The 25,309-nt window shown below is 40.6% G+C and overlaps 3 protein-coding genes across 3 annotated transcripts in view; all 3 read left to right on the top strand.

Moving 5' to 3' along the window:
* Nucleotides 1-16,877, top strand: part of LOC108100944 (semaphorin-1A) — a 129,096-nt gene extending 112,219 nt beyond the window's left edge. The window contains 15 exon segments of the mRNA XM_043209302.1: nt 236-377; nt 761-882; nt 960-1,040; nt 1,428-1,573; nt 5,602-5,686; nt 5,774-5,918; nt 5,980-6,091; nt 6,695-6,837; nt 6,920-7,048; nt 8,104-8,311; nt 9,024-9,294; nt 9,355-9,408; nt 11,642-11,714; nt 12,255-12,283; nt 12,315-16,877. Of these exon segments, the coding sequence (XP_043065237.1) occupies nt 236-377; nt 761-882; nt 960-1,040; nt 1,428-1,573; nt 5,602-5,686; nt 5,774-5,918; nt 5,980-6,091; nt 6,695-6,837; nt 6,920-7,048; nt 8,104-8,311; nt 9,024-9,294; nt 9,355-9,408; nt 11,642-11,714; nt 12,255-12,283; nt 12,315-13,172 (2,598 nt within the window). The 3' untranslated portion in view covers nt 13,173-16,877.
* Nucleotides 16,878-18,734: 1,857 nt separating this feature from the next.
* Nucleotides 18,735-19,841, top strand: LOC108098714 (accessory gland protein Acp29AB-like). The gene is made up of 2 exons (XM_043209301.1): nt 18,735-18,891; nt 18,954-19,841. The coding sequence occupies exons 1-2, from the start codon at nt 18,832-18,834 to the stop codon at nt 19,668-19,670; spliced, it is 777 nt and encodes a 258-aa protein (XP_043065236.1). The 5' UTR covers nt 18,735-18,831; the 3' UTR covers nt 19,671-19,841.
* Nucleotides 19,842-20,787: 946 nt separating this feature from the next.
* LOC108098737 (glutactin) lies at nt 20,788-25,274 on the top strand. Its single transcript, XM_017201867.2, has 2 exons — nt 20,788-22,020; nt 22,750-25,274. The coding sequence occupies exons 1-2, from the start codon at nt 20,835-20,837 to the stop codon at nt 25,107-25,109; spliced, it is 3,546 nt and encodes a 1,181-aa protein (XP_017057356.2). The 5' UTR covers nt 20,788-20,834; the 3' UTR covers nt 25,110-25,274.
* The last annotated feature ends 35 nt before the right edge of the window (nt 25,275-25,309 follow it).

Here is a 25,309-nt window from a genome sequence, read left to right as displayed (position 1 = left end):
GAGTACATCTACACACACGACGAGTTTTCCAATCAATTTCGAGAGTAACAACAAATGCAGCCGAATGCAAGGAAAATACAAACAAAGTTGGACAGAATAACTGCTGATGCTTGGTATTTTCCATTGGTTTATTTATGCTCCGCAGATTGTTGAATTTGTTGGTTCCCGATTTCTAGACAATTGCTGGCCTTAAGCTGAGCTGAATTAATATCTTATCTTTAAATGGTATTTTCAGGCGATTTATTCGCGCGTTGCCCGCGTTTGCAAGTGGGACAAAGGTGGCCCGCATCGATTCCGCAACCGCTGGACATCCTTCCTCAAGTCCCGCCTCAACTGCTCCATTCCCGGCGATTATCCTTTCTACTTTAATGAAATTCGTAAGTTATTTGTTACTTTATTTTCATTAATTTAAATTTAACATAATACGTTTGAATAGAATGAAATTTATAACTAACTTTTTTTGGTTTTTTTGTTACATATTATAATTAAACTTGTAAACAGTTTATAACCCTGATATTTGCTTACAGTTTTTTGTCTTTTAAAGTAAATTAAATGGAAACAGTTTTTATCTCTACTTAATTTTAATAAAATGCAAATGCTTAAAAAAAACTATTTAATGGAATGAAGAAATGTGATTAAAGCGCAATCCTTTTTTTTATTATTTTCCTGCTATAAAATTAAAACAAAACATTTTGGTTTTTTTTTTTCATAAAATACGAAATGCTTAGCTAAATTAAATATATATTTTCGACATATCCAGAATCGGCAAGCAATCTGGTGGAGGGACAGTATGGCTCTATGAGCTCGAAGCTGATCTACGGAGTCTTCAACACGCCGACCAACTCGATTCCCGGCTCTGCGGTTTGTGCCTTTGCCCTGCAGGTGAGTCGACTGCCATTGAATTGTTTCTTCAAATGGAAAATTAAATTTTCGGGTCCTTCCTTGCCACTTTTCCACAGGACATTGCCGATACGTTTGAGGGCCAGTTCAAGGAGCAGAGCGGCATAAGCTCCAACTGGCTGCCAGTGAACAATGCCAAGGTGAGTCCTTTTTCTTAAGCATCGAAATCCCAATCCCAAACTTCTGGCCACCGCACTCCAGCACATCTGTTGCCTTGGAAATTTATGACTTATGGCCGGCTTGCCATAAAAATGTATTCTTCGTTTGGCACAAAATTTGCATTTGCATCTCCAAAGCTTTTGCCAATTTCCAGCAGATGACTGCACATGTCGCCATCGATTTGGGGTTTAACTTCATTTGCCATGAGGTTTTGGAACTCCAAAGGGGTGTTCAAGCTGGGAAGAATTCCTTATGATTTTAAGGGAAATTCCAATGTCTGATTGAATAAAAAATTATACATTTACAATTTTTTTAAATTTCATTAAAGTAAAAAAATAATAATTTACTTACCTATTTTACCCATTTAGGTTCCCGATCCTCGTCCTGGTGCCTGCAGCAACGATTCGAGAGGACTTCCGGATCCCACATTGAACTTCATCAAAACGCATTCTTTAATGGACGAGAATGTCCCGGCATTTTTCAGTCAACCGATTTTGGTCCGGACGAGCACAATGTGAGTAACTGCATTCAAGCATATGCGCATGGTCCTTATTTCGTTGCTTCGTCACTTCCGTTTCCGGTGAGGGATCAAAATTGTTAGCGCTAAATAAATCTACAGACACTTGGCTAACTTTAGCTGGTTAAGTGGTTGCTGTGGTTTTAAAATATAGAGATAACATAGAAGTAATAAATATAACTTATTTCATATTTCAACTTTTGTCAAATTTTCAACTTTTGTTAAATTTAGGGATATTATGGTCACATACTTACCATTTTTCAACAGAAATACCCTTCGATAGATTTGCAATCACACGAGTTCATTCCGCTCATGTTGCAGCATCTGTTTCAGTTTATGGAAATTCGATAAGGTGTTAGTCAGCGCAAATAACCGTAAACTGTAGCAAACTGAACTGCAGGCGGAAAGAGAACGGGCGGGTTCTTGCCATAAATTATTTCCCAGCGATTTCGCCATCTTTTTGGCCGTAGGGAGAATTTAAAAATTCAATTTGGTAACTTTTCCATGTAATTGAGCCACAATTATGGCGAAAAGCGGCGAGATGTGTGCTGGCAAAGCGGTGAAACTTTAAAGAGGGCTAAATCATAGGCGAGCCACTGAGCACCACTTTCGCAAGGAGAACCATTGCCGCATAGTGGGTTAACATTATGATTTTTTGGCATAAAATAGTACTTAGATAGCAAGCTTATTTATTGCCCTGATAATTTAAAAAAATTGTTTGGATCTCTGATAGTACAAATAACGTAGCGAGTATTAAATTGACAAACATGTTTTAAAGATACATTTTTAACCAAACCTATCACATATTTTTAAAATATGATTAAAACAATTGGTAGACATCTCAAAACAAATAACGAAATCGTTTATCAATTTAAATATTATAAAATTTATTTAAACCGTTCAAAAAAAATATCCCTTTTATGAAGCTTCTTTGGTTTTAGTAACCATATTTCGTGTATCCCAAAAATATAATATTTAAAGAATATTCGTTGGGTTCCACTGTGTTGGGATCCATGAGGTGGCTCAGGTGGTGGGGCAGCTGGAGCTCCGGCTGCCTTTGCGATAGTTTGAAGCAAACGAAGCGAGCCAGCCAGAAGGAAATGCATGGATGCGCCGAGGAGGCAACCCGTAACGAAAATATGTATGCACAACTGAATAAATTAGAATGAAATATGGAACACGTAGCAACAACGCAGTCTGCGGACCTGCAGCTCCTGCTCCTGCTCCTCCGTATCCGAATACCCATCCCCATCCGCATCTACATCCGCATTCGCATCCGCATCGGCGTCCGCATCCACCGAACATTTTGTGTGCCACATGAGCACACCACAACAAATGTGAAGTAAAGTGGGCGAAGGGGGTCGGCCACTTTCTGCAACTGCAACTGACTCATTGCATTTTCGGGAGGGCTGCACCAGCGGATGCTCCGCCCGAGGACGTGGGCGTGGATCGGAATTTAATCAAGACCCCGGGACACTCAATTCAAACCCATAAAAATGCGCAAAAGTTACTTCACCCGTTTTTCAGCTGAGCTTCTGCTTCTCTCATATGGCAGCACGTCAGCTTTTGGCTTTCTCTTGATTTAAATCCGGCAGCCTTAAATTGTGATTTAATATTTCAAATCATGATGAAGCGTCAACGTCAGTTCATAAATCCATTTATTAACTGGGTCATAAACGTGGCTGCGTAATTAAGGGAGAGTCAATACTTAATCACCTCCGAGGATGCGGGTAAACACAAATTCGTTAACGGAGCAATGTTTGTTGAATCAATTAACTCGATTGAATTACAATATACACTTTCATAAAGGCCTGATATATTTTTAATGCTGAAATACAGTGAAAAACAATTTAAAGTTGGTTGGTAGAATGTAAAATTTTTTGTAAAAATACAAAATACTTAAAATTCAACTAGGAAAAAGCACCATGTTTTACCCCAAAGTCCATGAAGTTCATTGGCTTTATCTGATCCCCTCGATTTTGCCACATCGTTAACAGCTTAGCGGTCTTCAAGCCAGGTCAAAGTCCTAATGTCCAGACAGTGTTGTTGGGGAATTAATTTATCATATTTCCGAATTCAGTTCGAACAATACGCATAAATAATTGCCGAGTTGAAGCCAGAACGACATACCGCAAAACGAGGGCATCGATACTTTGAGCTGGATATTTTGAGGGGATTTATTGAACGCAAATGACGAAATCAAATCAAAAATTCACCGGAATTTATGGCATTTGTCCGAGACATAAATTTATAATAATTTTTGCTTTTGGGCCTCCGAAATCGTCGTTTGGCCTGGCCATTTCCGCTGCTCGAGTGCCAGCTGCCTGTGGCTGGGCGTGGCTTAAATAAATCTCGGAAAGAAGCAGATGATGATTTGCATAGTGGGCCGTTGGGCCGTTTCGTTCGGTGAAAGTTTGTGGAAAGTTGAAAGCCCTGCCCGACAAAAGTTGAATGTCCCAGCCGGTTGGGCAGCTCGGTCTCCATTACAAATTGTTTCCTGACGCCGACCGGAAGAATCCCCATATTCAACCGATTTCTGCCAGCCGGCTGACCATATCCCTGCGTCCATTTCATCCTGTCTGAAGGTATCGCATTGTCCTTAACGTGTTCTTATCGCTTTCTCTGTCAATTTCGGGGTGGTGACTTCGCCTGCATGAGGCGGACAAATAACGACTAAGTTCCCTCCCATTGCTTCTCGTTCTTCTCGCTTGTCTGCCGACTTTGCCGTCATCGTCGCCCTTTGAACTCATCGGAGCGATACAAAAGTTGGCAACGTTTTTGCAAGTTTCAATTGCCAGGACTTTGGACTTTGACCCGGACCAGGACGTGTTCCCAGGTCCTATTTACATAGCTGTTTTTTTTTTTCATTTTTCTGTGTACTTATTTGCTTTGCATATGGTTAACTTTTACGTTGGCCTTTATTTATATTTAACTTATTACCATAACTCGCACCTATAAAGTGGTTATTATGCATATTATTTTCTTTCTTAAATTTTATTTTAAATGAAACTAAAAATATTTCAACCGAAAAGCTTTTACTGAGCATTTGCTTTGGTTCAACTTATTTCTATAAAATTTGTTGAATTCCTGTCTAAAAGCTGAAATCAAATGTTTTTGCGAGAATAAACTTAATTTGAAAAACCCTGGAAATTCCATCCGTAACATGCCTGAGAAGAAAACTTTATTTAATAAATGATTCGCACAAATGTTGAGCAATTTAGGAATTGTTGCTCCACACAAGCCGGAGCACCAAAAACAAGACTAGTTAATTAACAATAAAAAAAAAGAGGAGAGCAGCATTTCCAGGGCCCAGCTCCCAGCTCGCAGTTTCTATTTGGGAGCTTCCATTTGTGCTGCCAGGCATTTGCATTTAAATCGAGGCAGAAGGCATGACAGCAACAATGGACGGCGACCAGGCCACAAATGTTGCAACAACAACACGGCAATGGGGCGTTGGACGGGCGTCGTTTTTGCGGTGAAATCAGAGGGAAATTTTCGTTTTTATTTCATCTACTTGTGTTGTTGTTTCGAATATGTTTTTTCCATAAAAACACAAACTGTTTGTTGTTGCTTTTGCTGTTGCTGCAGCAGTTGCTGCCGTATGTATGTATCTTATGTTGGCAGTCATGTTGCAATGGTAGTCGTTTGTTGGATTCCTCGACTTTAACCAGTCCTCCAACCAGCCAGATAGCCAACCAGCCACATCCTTTCCCTTCACATCCTGACAGCGACGACCATTTTGGCGTCTGTCCATTATTAATGGACATCTAACCGAAATGACGGACATACGTCCATTGTCAGGAAAACTGGCGAACACAATGTCACAAAACAAAGAAAACATCCATTGACATTCTGTCCTCCATTTAGATGCTAACCACCACAGTCGTTGATGAAAGAAATATTACATAGAAATGAAATCGGATAGCAAAAGTAATTAAGAAGCTGATAAAATACGGACAAAACAAAAAACTAAATATTTTCCTTGTCCTTAACATTCCTTATTAATTTCTCGTGTTCTTCCACAGATATCGCTTTACCCAAATTGCTGTGGATGCTCAGATTAAAACTCCGGGCGGCAAGACATACGATGTTATTTTTGTGGGCACAGGTGTGTAGTAAATACAGAAAAGAAACAACTTTCAGTTGGTTTAAATATCTACAAAAATCTTTAAATATTCATCTTTAATATTTTAACAGATCACGGGAAAGATTATTAAGTCAGTGAATGCGGAATCCGCAGATTCTGCGGAAAAGGTTACTTCGGTGGTCATCGAGGAAATCGATGTGCTGACCAAGAGTGAACCCATTCGCAATCTTGAGATTGTTAGAACCATGCAGTACGGTAAGTGTAGTTTTTAAAGTATTTTATAAGCCAATGCAATTAACCCTTGTTTGATCCGCAGATCAACCCAAAGATGGCAGCTATGACGATGGCAAATTAATCATTGTGACAGACAGCCAGGTGGTGGCCATACAATTGCACCGTTGTCACAATGACAAAATCACCAGCTGCAGGTGAGTGTCAACCCGCCCCCCCCCCCCCCCCCCCCCCCCCCCCCTTTTCCCTGCCTCTGATCAACCAACTCCAGACAATGGCATTTTTATTATCATGTAACAATTTGCGTGACTCCCGTGTCGCTTGTCAGACACTTGACAGCCTCAATATGCAGTATATTCGTTGGGCTTACACTTGACTTTCAGGATTTGAAAATTAGCTAAACAGAAAAAAAGAACGTTTAATTTAAAATTCAAACAAGACAAAATTCTCTTCTTTTTGATAAGCTAAAAGAAGACTTAAAGTTAAGCTAACCAATCGAATTTTACGGTTTAAAATCTTATACAAATTTGTCATAAAAAATGATTAAAAGGAAAACTCCATAAATAGGAAGAGAAACTATTAAAGCAAATTCAACCCCAATTTTGATGATAAATTTTTTAATAAATAACTATCAGTGAAAAATTTAAAAAAAAAAAAGAAATGTAGCTATTCTTGATATTTAAATTGTCATGTATCGAAATTTTTGGTTAAACATATTTTTAAATATTCTTTAGTGGTATTCCCCTCTATGTTTTTTTCTGAGTGCACGTATTTAACCAGAATTTTTCGTCTGTTCGCAGTGAGTGCGTCGCATTGCAGGATCCGTACTGCGCCTGGGACAAAATTGCTGGCAAGTGCCGTTCGCACGGCGCCCCCAGATGGCTGGAGGAGAACTATTTCTACCAGAATGTGGCCACTGGCCAGCATGCCGCATGCCCCTCAGGTGAGTGCCACTCCGAGTGGGGTTCATCCTCCTCAGCTGGACCGAAAACGGAGCCAAGATTAACGCCCTTCTGGTTGCACAGGCAAAATCAATTCGAAGGATGCCAACGCTGGGGAGCAGAAGGGCTTCCGCAACGACATGGACTTATTGGATTCGCGGCGCCAGAGCAAGGATCAGGAAATCATCGACAATATTGATAAGAACTTTGAAGGTGATTTACCTGAACGCTTTCCCCCCAGCATATTCTTTATCATATTTATTTTGCATTCGCTCGTTTTTTGTTATGCACGTACTTGCTTGTCACTTTACCCGGAGTTTTCTTCTCCAACCCCCTTTCCCCCTCCCCCTTTTCGACCCCCTTGGCAACCTTCAACCTTTGCTTACTCTCTGCTAACCTGTGTTGTCTACATTGCAAATCACATTTTCATTTTCTCGAATATTCCCCGGCTTGTTGGCACTTTATGCCATTCAACTCCCACCCAAACTGCTGCCATGCACTTTATTTAAAGCGAATTCGTTTTTTATGAGCTGCAATTCGCTTTTAAACCTTGCCTCTTGAGAAAACCTTTTGTCAAATTTCATATATTGCAGTATATATGGTTATTTTCTTTCAAGTCGGCTTCATGTCTTGTTATTTAAAGCTCGAGTCTGTAAAACACTTTAATTCTAAAAAGTTTGGCGAGTTTGTTAAAACTGAAAGAGAAAAAACGACAGTTTCTGTCAAATATTTGTATATAAATAACACATAATTAATGTCATTTGTGTCAATCAAATAACTATGTTTCCAAACAAAATATATAACCACTGTCAAATATTAATACACTACTAATATTTTTGCCTGCATAACTTTTCAAATATTTTCTTAACATATAAACTTGTGTTTGCTTTTTCAAACGTTCTTTTAAACTAATCTTTATATATCCATTTTATACTCGTTGTTGTACGATTGTACTAACTGTTCTTATTCGTATTTTTCTTGTTTCTTTTTCGTTTAATTTCTGAACAATTACCGTGCAATTACCTTATACCGTGCGTTCTAAATTCGATGTTTGGATGTTTATTGATGTCGTTGCAATAATGGACCACCTCCATAAAAACCCCACACTGAAACCAAAACCGACCCACCTGAAATCCAAACCAACAAACCGAACAAAATCGTTACATAATTGCTGTGATTTGAAATGTTTGTTAAATGTTTTGCCTAATGCACATTGTATCGCTGCGAAACGAACGATCGAACTTTGATTTTCCATTTACTAACCGAAGGTCCCCAAATATCCGCAGATATAATCAACGCCCAGTACACGGTGGAGACCCTTGTGATGGCCGTCTTGGCCGGCTCGATCTTCTCGCTGCTGGTCGGCTTCTTTACAGGATACTTCTGCGGTCGACGCTGTCACAAGGACGAGGACGACAATCTGCCATATCCGGATACGGAGTACGAGTACTTCGAGCAGCGCCAAAACGTCAATAGGTGGGTTTTTATTAGATTAAAAACAAGGAAGAATTATGAAATATTAGGTTCAGAATTGATTATAATACAAACTTTCGTAAACTTTATTTTAACATAAATCATGTTACTTTTAGAAAAAATCTTGAAAGGCAGAAACTTTCTTATTTCATTTTTACCGTGTGCTGTTTATCCAGAAATTTGCAATTTAAATAATTTATATAGTACTTTTAAACAAATTTCAAGATGACTCCCCTAATGATCGCCTTATCTGTTGCCAAAAAGCAGGCAATGTTTTTTTTTCACTGAAAGTCCTGGATTTTATTTGAAGATCACTTACTATGATATTATTAAAATTAATTTATAATTTTGATGCAGTCTTTACAAGTATAAAATCAAACTTTTCAGTTATTACAATATTAAAAGCTGTAATATAGAACTTTGATGCTGGCCCAAAACCAGCACTTGAAAGCCCATAACTTATCTAAATATTGCCCGATTTTTGATTAGTGTGCCTTAAAATGCTTGTCACATAGTTCCCTAACCACATTATTAGTTTGGTTTAGAAAAATCGTCATAGCTTTGATGTGGTTTTCCTTCACGTATTTTGTTTGACATATTTGATGACTGCAAGGGTTTATAACCCTTCGACTCGGCCAGCTGAAGCTACCTTCCATTTTTGTTAAGAATACAATCAAACAATAATACCTCTTAATCCTTTTTGTTGCACCCGCAGCTTCCCCTCCTCCTGTCGCATCCAGCAGGAGCCCAAGCTGCTGCCCCAGGTGGAGGAGGTGACGTATGCGGAGCCGGTGCTCCTGCCCCAACCACCGCCACCAAACAAGATGCATTCTCCGAAGAACACGCTGCGCAAGCCGCCAATGCACCAGATGCACCAGGGTCCCAACTCGGAGACGCTCTTCCAGTTCCAACCGGATGGATACAACACACAGCAATCGTATCGCGGTCGCGACAACTTCGGAACACTGCGTTCCCATCAGGTGATGGTGAGTACTTGTTACTTATAAAATTATATGGCTATCCTAACCGCGATTTCCCATCTACAGGGTGACAACTATAGGCGCGGCGATGGCTTTTCCACCACCCGCAGCGTCAAGAAGGTGAGTTGAGCCATCATTTTTAACGATCTGGGAGAGCAAAGCGATTTGTTTTTATTTTCCGACTATCGTATCGTAACTAAAACTAATCTCTAACCGTAACCATTGCGCTCTTTTCGATGTTGTTCAACATACATTTATTGACATTAGTTAACTAACTTGCTCGTCAATCGAGAGTCCTTGTGCTGCGCTTGTATTTGATTGAACTCTCCTCACACAATCGTCGATTGGTGTATTTCTTAGCCTCACCTTTTCTATCTGTGTGTGTGTTTTTGGAGGAGTGTGGGCGATTATCTCGCCACTACTCCCTTTATGTGTGTGTTTAAGTATAGAGCACCATAACTATCGCATAATCATCATATATCATTACCATAAACCATATATGTTGTTATTATCGTTGTAACTATTGTTGTTGTGATATTCCTTTTCATTTTTAAGTACCATTGCATGACTTATTATTTGTTCAACAATTATATCATATTAGTTTGGTTTTATATTAGTTACTGGAGACAATAAACCTTCTCCTGGGAGTGTGGCATATTATAACTGTCCTGAAAACTTCCCTCAAAGTCCTGTAAATAAGTATATAAAACTGGTTTCCTGCTGGCTTAAAATCATCATCTTTCGTTATCTTAGCCATTATCCTCATCAGTCATGATCAAGCGCATGTTAGATACCATCTTGAAATCACCCCATTTCATAAAGCCTATATGTCTTGGGTTATCTCGTAAAGTTGGAAATACACCAATCGTTCGAATCGAGTGGGTTTGGATCCTCGCAGGCCTTTATTTTTACCCTGTCTCTGTCTAAGCATTTTGTATAGTTACAATCTTACCATCTCCTCACTCTATTTCAACTCAAAGAGAAACTCTTTCTATCGATACTAACTTTTGCATACCAACAACAACAACAACACAAAGAAACTGAAAAAAAAACATAAAATCTATCTCTATCTTTTCTCTATTCTTCTTCCCCTTTTTACATTAGGTTTACCTTTGAGACGGGAGTGGGGCGGCTGAAACCAGTCAGGGACTAATTACCCAAAATATGGTAAATACTTATTTATAACTAAAGCCATTTCAGTTTGTTTATTTTTAACCCGTTATTGTTTAATTTTTGTTTAATCCCTTATCGGTTACTTTATTGGTGGGCTTTTGTTTGCTATGATTATTAATCTGGACATTGTTTTGCTCAAAAGCTGCAATACGGAAGCTCTCTTCGCAACGAGCTGAACCGAAATTCAATAGGCAAAAAGTAATTTTCCAAAACTCCCCGATTTCGCTCTCTTTTCGTAATTTATATTTGAAATTTGGAGCACCACTGCAAATTTTAGTTATCATTTTTCGATAGATATTTAGGCACTGTTGCAGAAGCTTTGTTGTTTGCTATCTACCTCTCTTCTCACTCACCGTTTATTTTGGTTCACTATTACACGTTTTCGAATGGCGAAAAGGTTATCGATCAATCAGTCGTTCAATCAATTGGTCAATCAGGCCAGTCCAGCCCAGTCAGCCATCCCGCGCCCAACTCGCTTCGCAATTCGCCAACGCCAGCGCTTCCTTCAACCTTTGTTTGACCTCTGAGTGCCTGAGTGTGTGTGTATGTGTTGGATGGCTAAATATGGCGCCATCCGATTTACCCAATACCCATACTATATTCCCCCCAATCAGAAACCCAGTGAAACCACTTAAAGCCTTCTGCATGGGCGCCAAACTCCCAATCCAATGAACCAATTATACCAAAGTTCCTCAGGAACATCACAAAAAATAAGAGCGTGTGTGTGTGCATCTGAAAACACATTTGATATTTAAGAAACAAATATAATATATCCTGTTAATAATAAAAATACTCCCCCACCAAGATACATGTACTTATTTTGCTTTCGTTTCTATATGGTATATGCTACAAATATATTTTTTTTATTTAATGCTTGCCCACTAAAAATTCAAGACCCAAAAGTAATCGAAAGATATTGCATTAACACTTAAGAAAACCAAAAATAAAAAACAAAATTTGATTATTTGGGTTCTTAGAACCACACAAAAAACATAACATTGGCTTGGCCTTGCAACATTTGAGAGCAGAAATTGATTGCGAACGTTTTTCCCTAGACTAAATCGAATTAGCATTATAGTTTCTTGTGTTTTATTTCCTTCAACATTGACATGTTTAACATTTTCCAAAATTATTCTTGACTATGAAAGAAGAGAAATTGATAAACACTCCAACCCCATAGGCTGTAAACAACACAAACACACGTAACAGAAGTCTTGGTCGCGCAAGAAGACAGCCGCCCCGTCATGGCATTGGTAAGTCCAAATAAAAAAAAAAAACCTGAGTTGCATTAAGTTAGTGTTACCGCTTAACTGGCCAACAGAACCCCACACCTTCGACACAGACACCCACTCTGAAAGTATCTGTATCTGTATCTGTCACCGAGGACTCCTCCCTCTATCCCCTTTACTTCTCTGATCGATCTGTGGTTCGAGACCCTCGAATGGGTTGGACAGTTCTCGAAACTATCTCTCAAATTGCATTATGTTTTGAACACTTTCTTTCCTTACGAAACTGTACCTACATGTTATTTCGTATTTTTTATGTGCTACATACCATATATATTTTCCCTTCCATAATTGATATTTATTTGATTCGTATACCAGTAGTTGCTGTGCGAGTGTTTATGTGCATGTTGCAGCAGATTGATTGTTGTCTTGAACTATGCCCACACCCATAGCATCCACCGTATGTTTTCTTATCCCGAGCATCGATGCAACATGCACCCAAGCACCGAACCCCAATGGATTGCCCGTAACTAATCCGAGTGCCTTCCGGTTTTCCGGTTTTTGCAGTAACTCAACACCGCTCGAATAGCCCCCCAGCAGCAGCTGCAGCAGCAACAGCAACAGCAGCAGCAGCAGCAGCAGTCCCAGCAGCCGCACTCCAGTTCCGGCTCCTCGCCCGTAATGTCCAACAGCAGCAGCAGTCCGGCTCCGCCATCCAGCAGTCCGAGTCCGCAGGAGAGCCCCAAGAACTGCAGCTACATCTACCGTGATTGATTGATATGCAACACCAAATCGATGCCGCTCATCCAGACGCAGTCCGCTGCGAATCCCCACAATTCCAAGACGCACCCGAATCCCAAGCAGCCGTCCCCCGCCACCGGAATGACCACGCCCCCAGCACAGCCACGCCCCCGGAGCCCGATGATCGGCAGGACCTATGCCAAATCCATGCCCGTGACGCCGGTGCAACCGCAATCCCCGCTGGCGGAGACGCCCTCGTACGAGCTCTACGAACGCCACTCGGACGCCACGTTCCACTTCGACGATCAGCAGGACGACGATGAGGATGAGGACGAACAGGACCAGGAGGACTCCTCATCGCTGGCCATGATCACACCGCCGCCGCCCTACGACACGCCACATTTGCTCGCCTCGCCGCCGCTGCCGCCACCTCGTCGATTTCGCTTCGGCAACCGGGAGCTGTTCAGCATGAGTCCTGCCGGAGGCGGAGCCACGCCCACAGCCTCGGGAAGCTCCACGCATCGAGGAGGGGGCGGCGGCAGCAGCAGCGCCATAACGCCCACCAAGCTAAGCGCAGCGGCAGCGGCCATGTTCGCCGCCCCCCAAATGGCCACCCAACTCAACCGGAAGTGGGCGCATCTGCAGCGGCGACGGCGCAGGCGCAACAGCAGCTCCGGCGACTCCAAGGAGCTGGACAAACTGGTCCTGCAATCGGTCGACTGGGACGAGAACGAGATGTACTAGCACACAAGCCGCCAATGAGACAGCAGAAAGACTTCTATTTAAGATAAATTGCATCTAATTTTCCATCTAAAGACAATTTTCGAAAAATTGAAATTAGATTAACTCTCTGCTAAACTAAAAACATTCACAAAGATTTTTAAAGCTCTTGGTAGGCAAATTGGTCAACACATGCGATTTTAAGGTAGTAGTTATCAGGTAACTGATCTAAGCCAACTTCAATGTGAAAGTCAGGGAACTTTCTTCAAACATTTGCGAATGCTTATACAACTGTTAAAAAGCCAATCTAAATTCGAGATTTTTAAGGGTTAACATTTCTTTTAGTTTTTTGGAAAATATTTTGAATAAAATGAGCTAAACGAAAGATAATTCTCATCGGTAGTATTTTAGAATATTTAACCAGTTTGGTAAACAGTAAAGATTCCTTATTTAATTCTTTTTAAAAAATGAAATTCCCCTGACTTACACTTTTAACTTTGAAGAAGTTCACATCTACCTTAATTAGTACACAGGACTCAACTTAAAAGTGGCGATGCAGCTTAAACGTGGCTTTCAATTAGGGCGTATGATTCATCCCTACCTCAATCCCCCTTCCTCTAAAACACAAATAGCAATCGAAGAAATCAGTTAATAGCAGTGGGAACTGGATGGGGTATTTACTTACACACAAAAGCCAGAGAAGTTATACACGAAATTTATAGTTATATAGCCTTTATACATATTCCACGATCTGCTAGGTATACACATGCATAACATTAAATACGTATATATGACTCTATATATACTAACGATGATATAGACACGGTTTAAAAGAAACGGCTACGCTAAATTAGAGCTGCAAACGATATTGTTAATTAACATTAGAGAGAAACCAAAAGTTGTAAATATTAATCCTAATGGTGGACAAGACGTAACGTAATCTAAGCAACCTTATTCGAATAGAGTATACACGATATACAAGATTTTTTGCATTTAACCCAGAGAAATAAAAATAGAAGAAATTTAAACGGCATAACAAATGATTGAGGAAGATGAGAAAACAAAACGAAACGCTTATTACTGATTTACACAAATGAAATAAATTACCCAAATAGTAGGAGGGCGAACAAATTAGTCATAAGCCGTCAAAAGTCGGGGAAATTTAGGGGGATTGCATTCGGGATTCATTCCGAACCGGAATCGCAACTGCCAATCGCAACGCAGCGCTCCCATCGAAATCGAATCCATCGAGTGCATTTTCCATTGTCAATTTAATTTGCAGAGCCTCAAGCTATAGTATAGTACTTTTTCAGACTCCTGTGCTCCAGTCTGCTATAGGAACGTGTAAATTGTGTACAGGACTATACGCATTATTCAACCGATCTGTACAGATACAACAGTATGTGCGATATGTGCCATAATTGGGTGTGTGCCCACCTTGAGTTTAGTTGTTATTGTTTGCATTGATTCAGAATAGTTCTTTACTCAGAACAGAACTCGCTATCTTTGTATATATACGAATATTAATATATATATACATATATGCATGAAGAGGAACACACAAATGTCATGTGAAGTGATCGATCAAAATTTAGTGAAAGCATTAAAACTAAACTTTAGCTTAGCCACATAGGGTTTGTATTATAGATCGGGCCAGAGGGCAGAACAAAACTTTTGAAAATATTTTCACTAGGGGCATTGCTAATGTTGTTCTCGTAATAGAGTATATTAGAAGTAGGCTAAGCTAATCGATATTCAATATTTTGTATGAGAAACATTAAAATCAACCGATCAAACTTGGAAATTGCGTTGCAAGACGAGTAAAAAAAGCGTAGAAATATCTAAATCAAAGCAAATGTATAAACAACAAACACATTATAAAGAGTAGTTTTAAAACCCACACAAGCGTAAGCGTGTATATTAATTAATATATACTTTATGCAGCTGCAATTTAAAGCTTTTTATATGCAATTTTACTTTTTGACAACATGTATACAACCGAAGAAAACAAAAATTTAATATCTCAAAAGGAAAGGAACGCAATTACATTTAGACAGCCAAAGACACAAATGATTAATGAATACGTTTTGATAGTTATTTGTGCTTATTTTTAATTAGTTTTATTTGTAAATACGTATAATTTTAACGAAGTTCGCAACAATCTGATTTCCATCTCGGTTTTTATAGTTTCTAATTTATTGTTTTTCTGTTATTTGTTAAGGATACAGTGTCGAGTACTTTGAAAGCAATACAAACACTTCAAATTGTGTAAGCAAAAAATAAACACGAGGATTCAGACACATAGAGTAGCAGCAGATGGATACAACTTAGGAATACACTAGAGTTTTGAGCTAATTCTAGATCTACATCAACTACTTATACAATTTCATACAAGTATTAACTGAATCAGATCATTAACTTTTATACACTTTACCATTTACATATATACAAGCAAACTGAATGCCGATTACCGATTATTCAATATACAAGGCAAAATCTAACATGTAATTGTAATTTGAAGCCAGGCTGCAATTGAAAGGTTTTACAGTAAATTATGCCTACAGACATAAACCAGCAACAACAGTAACAAGAGCAGAGAATCCATAAGTATATACTTATACATAAATATAGATGACCCATATACATACACTTATTAGATACTTTAGGAGAGAGATTCTCTAGAAATGCTTTTAAATTTAAAAAAACCAAAAAAAGAACAAAAGATGAAATAAAAAAAATAACTGATTTAAGCAAAGTATTTTATTAAAAACCCCCAATAACCAAAAAACAGAGTCAAACGCAAAAAAAAAAATAAAAAAAAAAAAAAACTATAAATTTCTTAAAACTTTCAGCAAAAAGCAAACATTTGTGAGATAAGCCAAGTCAGACACTTTTTTAGATGAGCAAAATTGGGGTTGACGATAACGACGATCACTATGACGTCGTCGAAGATACTTTAAAGATAATTATAAGCTTAATGAAAACGATTTTTAACTTTCTCCGAATAAGACGAAAACAATTATTACCTACAGATTGTAGTGGTCGCATTCATATTTGCTAATTAGCAACTTATTAAACTATAAAGAGCAACCAACATTTAAAAATTAGAACTGAAAGCAGGAACCCAAAAAATTAAAATGATAACAATCCATGACACAACACAACACACCCAAGTTTTCATTTTTCATTAAAAAACGATATATATTCAAGTGCTTCTTACATAAAATAAATATAAATATATATGAAACAAAAATATATAAATGATTACATGATAGATATTATTACGAGCAGGCATTACATTACAAATACCTACTAACTAGACTAAGGCATTTAAAAACAAACTCGATTATTATGAACTTTATTATTATGTTTTGTGAAAACGAGCGAACTATTACAGATAAAGGAAATCAGATTACTGAGCCGATTTAGAGTAAGCACAAGAAGTCTGTACGATGTCTGGTTCCGTTTGGTTTTATAATTTCTAAGTAGCCAGCTCTCTATGCATATAGAATAAATACAAACACACACTGACACGTAATCAATGCATTTTACTTACTTGAAGGCCATCAACAAAACAAAGTTAAGCGAGTTCATGAATTCAATTTATATAATTATGTTAAGATTTTATAACGCAACAAGCCTAACGTATGCATTACAAATATGAATACTATTATGCGAAACTTTGTAAATACTTCACCAACCAAATAAATATTCCTTCATTCAAGCAAACAAGATCAGATCCCCATCTAAAACAAAAAAGAACCGAAATCATTTGATTTTCTCCACACACTCAACATCCTCACACACAATCCCCCCAAGGATGCTTATCGATTAGGAATTATCGAAGCATACGAGCCACGAGTATGTTATCCATTCTTTAGCGGTTACAAATACGTAAGGATAAATTTAAATTGTTGAAAATGTAGCGCAAGAACATAATGAGTAACAAACTTAATGAAAACCCCAAAGCGAATAACAAATATTTAACCAAATAAGTTACGAAAGTTAGACACAAAACGGTACTTCCAAGCAACTATAGAGCTAACAGCAAGCCATTTAAATGAAAGAACTCAAATGCGAACTAAACTGTATGAATTGAATTCCCGCTCCCGAAACAAATCCAACCTGCTGATAGGGCAACCAAAAATAAAGTGACAAAAAAAAACACACAGTTCTGCCGAACAGTTTGAATTGTCAACGGTTCGAGCGAAATGGTTCCCTCCTCTTTCCAATCCTCCATAGAAACCTCCTCTACATAACACCAATTAGGAATTCGTCAAGTTTTGGATTTGGTTCAAGGCAAGCGATTCAAAATGTAACACACGAACACTTAATTATTCACACGAAATATGTGCGGTATCATAAATCAGAACAGCACTGCAAAACGAAGATCTACAGCATGAAGAAGCTATATAAGACAACAACATGAACAACAAAAAATTGTTAGTAAAAAGACTGAGCTACAAAATATACAAGAAAAAAAACAAAGGAAAACAAAAGCTAGAAACAAATCAGTGAATAACTTTGATTCAGTGACAAATTAATTAATGTGCATTTTTGGGTAACGATTTTTGACAAACGAAAGCTTAAAGTTCGTCCCATTCGTATTCGTATGGTTTTGATCAGTCGTTAATTTGTTAAGAAGTTCCTAACACGAAAAGCAGGCAACCCGAATATCAATCAAGGATTCAATCAGTGCTATCAAGCCAAGTTCAATTGTGCACCTGAAAGGGACTTCTGCATTTATTTCTCAGTCCACGAGGGTTACCATAGTTGAAGGAAAGCCGCCGAGCAAAATACGTAATTTGACACATTGTTTTAAGTTCGAATTTGGATTTGAATTAAGAGGCTTCTTTCCTTTGGGCCACTGCCACAGCGCCACAGCATAATCGAGATTAAAATACCTAGAACGAATATATATAAACACGTATATACATATATAGACACAAGTATATATGCATACACTTGCTTTTAGCTTTCCTAGAACTCTGATTTCCATACTTGAACGTACAGTAAGCTGCGAGTCATAGGAGATAGTCGGTCTCAGACAGAAATAATCAAACTCAAGCTGATAGAAACGCCACGAGCCCAAAGATTCGGTCCGAGTCACAATTAATTCCACACAAACCAAACGGATCGGAATCCATTCTGAAGCAAGTCACACGCAAGTTTAACATACACGGCGAAAAAAGAGAAATCGATTAAAGAAACCGCATATTATTAATGATTATTATATTGTATTATTATAACTGAAATATTTAGATGAAATGACGATTCTTAATTATAACACATTATTATAGATACATACTGAACAAGCCGATACAAAACAACAAATTGAAAATGAAACTTTAACAAAAAAAACCAAAACGGAGGGAATCGAAAAAGATTAATAAAAATGAAAATATAGAGAATATTATATTATGAACTTCCCCAATGCGTTTCAATTCACAAAATCATTTTTTTTTTTTTTTTGCAAATACGGACAAATCACTATGATTATTAATCAGCACTTTACCATTTATCAGTTTCTTTTATAATCTGTATACCTACTCATATATACCCTAGGGAAATTAAAAATGCAATTTATTAAAAATTGCTCTCATTCAGACATTTTAGTTCGTTTTCATCATTCCTCGTAGACAGTTGTATTTTTGTTTTTATTTGTATTTTATTTTATTGCAAAATGCAATACATTATTTTACTGTTTCTAGTGGCGACGGCAAGAAAAGCTTCATGTTTACAAGTAATTTTTTTTAATTTAATAAATCATAGATTTAAATAAAAATCAAGCATTTTATTTCACAGCTAGACGGCAAACTTGAAAATGAAGACTGCAGTAGCTATATATGCGAATCAGTTAGGATGATCCTACAATATATGGTCACTATGGATGAAAGAATAAAAAAAATAGAGAGATATTCAAGTGAATTTGAAAATGCTAAAAAAGAGCTAGCTGACGTTAAGGAACATCAGAACGTTCTGATAACAGGTTTAAGAAAAGATCTAAATTCTGAAATAGATAAAATTCGGAAAATTAACGAAACAGTAATAGCTGACGTTAAGGAACATCAGAACTTTATGATAACAGGATTAAAAAAAGAACTAAATTCTGAAATAGATAAAATTCGGAAAATTAACGAAACAGTAATAGGTCTGGCCTATAAAAAAATTGGATCCAAGTCTTATTTCATTGTGGATACCGAAAAGAGAAGCTGGAATGATTCTCGGGAATTCTGCCATAACCTGGGAGGGCACCTAGTTAGTTTGCAAAGTCAGTCGGAGTTGGATGCTCTTGGTCGCGAATTGAAGGATCAACTGTACTGGACTGATGTCCATGATTTTTCGAATGAAGGAGAATTTCTTTCTGATACTACTGGTCAAAAACCCAATTTTTTTAACTGGAGACAGAATCCAGACAATTGGAACAACGAAGACTGCGTTGAGATTGGAGGGTATCCCAACTTCTGGGCCATGAACGATAACGAATGTTCGACTCTTCTTAACTTTATTTGTGAAAAATAACTTTACAAAAAGACTAAATAAGAAGTTATATTTAATAGAATTACTGAGGATTGGAACATTTTCGTATATAATTAAAACTACGCAGTAAAAGAAAAACGGGACAACCAATAAATTGACTTATTCTAAGTCCAAAACTTTTTTAATTTTAATAAAAATTTTAAATAGCGTGCAGTACATTTGTTTTAATGATTTTATATAAATAAATAATTAAATTTCATGAAAATCGGATGACCATATTATATAGCTGTCATAGCTGTTAAAATATTATTCCTTATTTCATAAATAGAAAAATCTTCATTACCAAGATGTAGGTTAGCCTGCATGCACTAAAATTGACATTTGCGATGACTGCAAGGGTATTTAAGCCTCGGCTTGCCGAAGCTAGCTTCTTTTCCGGTTGACCTTTATTTTACTGAAGATTAGTTTTTGGGTTAAACAGTTGCGAATTCGGACTGTGTTTCAGGGATGTACCTAGTTCAACATTTCCATAGCTCAATGGCGAAACACGCTTTGAAAACAAGAAAAGCTGGACAGCCGATAAGCTGCTATCAGTTGGTTGCGAGCGGATGAGATAAGGACCGCCGGCGCAATTGAAGCCGTAGGGCGAAGACCCAGGCGCGGATCTGGAAAAAAAATATTTTAATATTTAATTTAACAAAAGTTTTAAATGGTTGAAAATGGTAAAAATCCGGTACTGCATAGCAGATTAAATATTGTCATGACTTCGCCAACTGATGATCGGAGTTTTCCTCGATACCACTGGAATACTAGCCAATAAAATTAAAAAAAAAATAAATAAAATGAAATAAGTTTTTTAGCTAGCTAAAGCTAAAGTGTTTTTACTTCTTTTGTAAAAATTAATTTAAAACCCCATATTTTCTTGTGATCGTATATTGGGAGAAAATTATTTTAAATACGAATCAATTAATATAAATTGTTAGGGAGAAGAGCTGATTGAAATAACCGAAAGTCCAAGTATCACTCCTGATATTTCTTGTTCTGCTTGCTTTGAGATTTTTTGAGCTAGAATGTGGGCTTCAAGCCAGCCTCGCGGATCGCTTGCCCCAAGGCTGCTTGGGTCGCAGCAGATAATGCTCGGGGTTTTCAGGCCGACGGATCCGATTCGGAAATCAGTGTTAGTTCAATCGCGACACAGTGAGCAACATGCAGCCGTTGCTTCTAGTGCTGGCCCTTTGTGTTTCCCAAATCGTTGCCCTACATCCAGGGCCGCGACCCGACTACAACGATGAGTACGATGATGATGCCAGGCCCGTTTGGCAACCGGAACCCCTGAAGCCGGCCCCCTGGCAGGAGAATCCCCAACAGCCACAGCCACCACAACCACCACAGTCGCAAAAACCGAGAGCCGTCGTCCAAGTGCCCGGAATCGGTCAGGTTTCGGGAATTGCCTTACCGACTGGCAGTCGGCCAGTAAACGCCTTTCTGGGCTTGCGGTACGGTATCGTTGGGGAAGGACTTGCTCGCTTCCAGGCTGCCCAACCGGTCGGATTCCAAGGCAGAGTTGATGCCACCCTCAGGAGTCCCAATTGCGCCCAGTTTCCGGAGCTCGATCGCCTGAGGGATGCTGAGTCGCGCGGCGAGAATGTCGACGACTGTCTCACCCTGGACATCTACGCACCCGAGGGCGCCGATCAGCTGCCCGTTCTGGTCTTCGTTCACGGCGAGATGCTCTTCGACGGCGGCTCCGAGGAGGCCCAACCGGAGTACATCCTCGAGAAGGACGTCGTCCTGGTGTCCATCAACTATCGCCTGGCTCCCTTCGGCTTCTTGAGTGCTCTGAGCGAAGAGCTTCCCGGAAACGTGGCCCTTTCGGATCTGCACTTGGCCCTCGAGTGGCTGCAGCGCCATCTGGTCCACTTCGGCGGCAATCCCGAAAAGGTGACGCTGGTGGGTCAGGCGGGTGGTGCCACATTGGCGCACGCCCTCAGCCTCAGCGGTCGGGCGAAGAACCTTTTCCAGCAGCTGATCCTGCAGTCGGGCACCGCCCTGAATCCCTACTTCATCGACGAGCAGCCCCTCCAGACCCTGGACACCTTCGCCCGCCTGGCCCGCTGCCCCCCGCCGCCCACTCCCTCCACGCCCCGTGGCCTTGCGCCCCTCTACGACTGCCTCGCCGCACTGCCCACCTCCCAGCTGGCCGCCGCCTTCGAGCAGCTGCTGCAGCAGAACGAGCCCATCGGCCTCACCCAGCTGGGCGGCTTCAAGCTGGTGGTCGGCGACCCCCTCGGCTACCTGCCAAAACACCCCTCCTCCTTGGCCGCGAACAGCAGCAACGCCCTGCCCATGATTGTGGGCGCCACCAAGGACGCCAGTGCCTTCATCGTGTCGCGTGAGTACTAAACTTTGATAGCCATTAATCAGAAGGTTCAACAGCTCATGTCAACTAGCTAAATTATATAAAATTTACATTAAATTTATACAAAGACTCCATCTTTTCCAACTTTGCGGGGTACTGTGTAATTAAACAAGTCTTACATTAAATAAGAAACAAAAAAGCAATCTCATTTCACTCTTGACTTTCTGAATTATTATTATTTATTATTATACTCACTGTATACCCACTATAGCAATTAACGAAGCATTAAATAGAAGGTCAAATCTGGGCATTTTTGTAATCAAATAAATTCCAACTTGAATCCGAATTTTAACATCAATGTTGCGATCCATGCTAGAACGAATATAATATAGGTCGGATTAGCTAGATCGAGAGACAGTTGGTGATAAGACGCTGGTCCCGAGGTCACGTTGATTAAGTCTAATGTATTTAGACGGATAGGATGATACAGCTAAATCAAGTCCCATTTATGTTTAAAGTAATTAATTTAGTTAGGTTTCAAGGGTGACTGATTCGAATGCTATTTTCGTCAGCAGGCAGGAAATGGTTTCGTATTATGAAACATATTTTAATCTTGCTTAGGTTTTTTATTTCCAAAAATCTACTCACTCTTCAGGTATTGCATTGACCTATATAATCAGATGCAATTAAATCGACATCGTTGTCGTTCGAAAAGTTATGTTTTTTCTTTTTCTAATGCAATGATAATCTTCTTTGTTTCAGGTATCTATGACCAGATCGCCAATCTGCGGTCAAGCAATGTGAGTGACTACATCGATGTGGTGCTGCGGCACACAGCTCCGCCCAGCGAGCACGGCACTTGGAAGCAGTGGGCACTGAACGAGATCTTCAGTCCGGACCAGCAGTACAGGGCCAATGCGCAATCCGTGATCCAAGGCTTGCTCGAGTTAAGCAACTACATCCTATACAGAGCACCGGTGATCAAGACGATCCGTGAGTCGTACCGCTCTACGCCGGCCTATCTGTACTCCTTTGACTATCGGGGCCAGTATCACCGGTTCGGGCACCTGAAGAATCCCCTGCCCTTTGGGGTGGATGCCTCTCTTAGCGACGACAGCGTGTACTTGTTCCCCTTCCCGCAGGAAGCCAGTGATTTGAACCCCTTGGATAAGGCCGTGTCCCGCGCCTTGGTTACGATGTGGGTGGACTTTGCAATTTCTGGTGTACCCAATCCGACTTACGGTGTGTGGCCGCGGGCCACCTCGGAGTATGGTCCATTCCTACGCTTCACCAACTCTCACCAAACCCCGCTGGAGCTGGACCCGCACTTTGGCGAGGGCATTTACCTGCCCAATTACAGCGTAAGGAGGTTCAAGCCATCCGCTTATGTCCCAGTGCCATCCGCTTATGTCCCAGTGCCATCCGCTTATGTCCCAGTGCCATCCGCTTATGTCCCAGTGCCAAGAGTTCAGGCTACCACGACGACGACAACCACTACAACTACAACGACCAGACGCCCGTCTGGTCCGTCGTACGCATACAATCCGTATGCCAATTGGCAAAACAGGCAAGCCCAGCAGCCCACTTGGCATCCTTCGGATCCAGAATACGTGAGGGCCCAGGAAGCCCGCCAACAACAGTTTATCCGAGAAAGGGAGCAACGTAGGCGAGAGCAGCAGCAGCGAACTCACCCGAGCCGAAGTTACGAGCAGGAAGAGCGATTGCGACAACAGCGAGAGCAAGAAGAGCGTGAGCGACAGCAGCGAGAGCAGGAAGAGCGATTAAGAAGGGAGCAAGAAGAGCGACTCCGTCAACAGCGAGAGCAGGAAGAGCGCGAGCGACAGCAGCGAGAGCAAGAGGAACGTGAGCAGCAAGAACGAGAGCAGCAAGAACGTGAGCAGCAAGAACGTGACCAGCAGGAACGAGAGGAACAAGAACGAGAGGAACAAGAACGAGAACAACAGCCCGAGTATAGTCCAAACGAAAACCATTGGGTCTTCGATTCCTACGATGATGAGCGACTTCCGGAAGAAGAGCAACAAGAACGAGATCAACAGGAACTTGAGAAACAGCAACGAGAGCAGCAAGAACGAGAGCAACAAGAGCGAGAACAGCAGGAACGAGAACAGCAGGAACGAGAGCAACAAGAACGAGAGCAACAAGAGCGTGAGCAACAAGAGCGAGAGCCACAGCCCGAATACGATCCAGATGATGGTCGGCTTCCCTATCCCTCATACGAGCAATATGGCCAAGAAGACCACGATGGTCCTGCAGAATCGGACCCGGAGCGCAGCTACAACGTGGAGCAAGAGCGCGAACAGCAGCGGCAAGAGCAACTGCGCCGAGAGCAGCAGGATCGCGAGGAGCAAGAGCGAGAACTGCAACTCGCTCAGCAAGAGCGAGAGGAGCGAGAGCGAGAACAGCAGGAGCGAGAACAGCAGGAGCGAGAGCAGCAGGAGCGAGAGCAGCAAGAGCGCTATGGAGACGATCAGGCCGAAGATAAGCCGGAAAACTATCCCAGCTACGAGGATTACATCAAAGCCCAGGAAGCGAAAAATTCGGAACAAGATCGGCTCTATGAAGAGGCGCAGGAGCGCGAGCGTCAGCGCCAGGAGCAATTGGAACAGGAGGGTCAACAGGAGCCGGAAGCAAATCAGCCAGAAGAACGTCAGCCGTATCCCAGTTACGAAACGTACGATTCCGGTCGCAACTATGATGAAGAACGGGATCGCGATGATGAGCGAAGAAATCAGGTGGAACACGAGAGGGAACCACAGCCTAGCGAGGATCAGGGCGACAATCGCAACGGCGACTCCGATAACGAGGAATACGACAGGTCCCAGGAAGAGGCTGTGGACCACAATGCTCTCAAGGTCGAGGACTTCCCCACCTACGAGGCTTACCTGGCTGCCGCCCTCAAACAGCAACAGGATCAAGAGGAGCAGGAGCGGCTGGAGGAGGAGCGCATTAGGGCTCAACAGGAGGAGGAGGACCGAGCCCGGGAAGAGGAGGAACGCGCCAGGGCCCAGAATCTGAGGGAACGCTATGCCCGCGAACTGTCATCACTGAACAGCCTGGTCAACGGTCCACACCACCTGAAGGCCGTGCGCAATACACTTTAAATTTCGAATTATACAAATCATATTCCGACAAAATACAAATTGTAGTACTTTAAAAAATGTTTTTCCTTCGCATAATGTTTTTTGCTTAAGTGGGTCACATTTCTATATTATCGCACACATTTTTGTCTAATCAAAAATAAACCTTTGAAAACATTTAAACCGAAAGGATCAAAGTACTGTTTTTTTAGAATGCAATTTTT

The sequence above is a fragment of the Drosophila ficusphila genome, unplaced genomic scaffold (assembly GCF_018152265.1).
Source record: "Drosophila ficusphila isolate 14025-0441.05 unplaced genomic scaffold, ASM1815226v1 contig_795, whole genome shotgun sequence".
NCBI classification, from domain to species: Eukaryota; Metazoa; Arthropoda; class Insecta; order Diptera; family Drosophilidae; genus Drosophila; species Drosophila ficusphila.
Note: the sequence above shows the minus strand (reverse complement) of the source record. Positions and strands in the feature narration are given on the sequence as shown.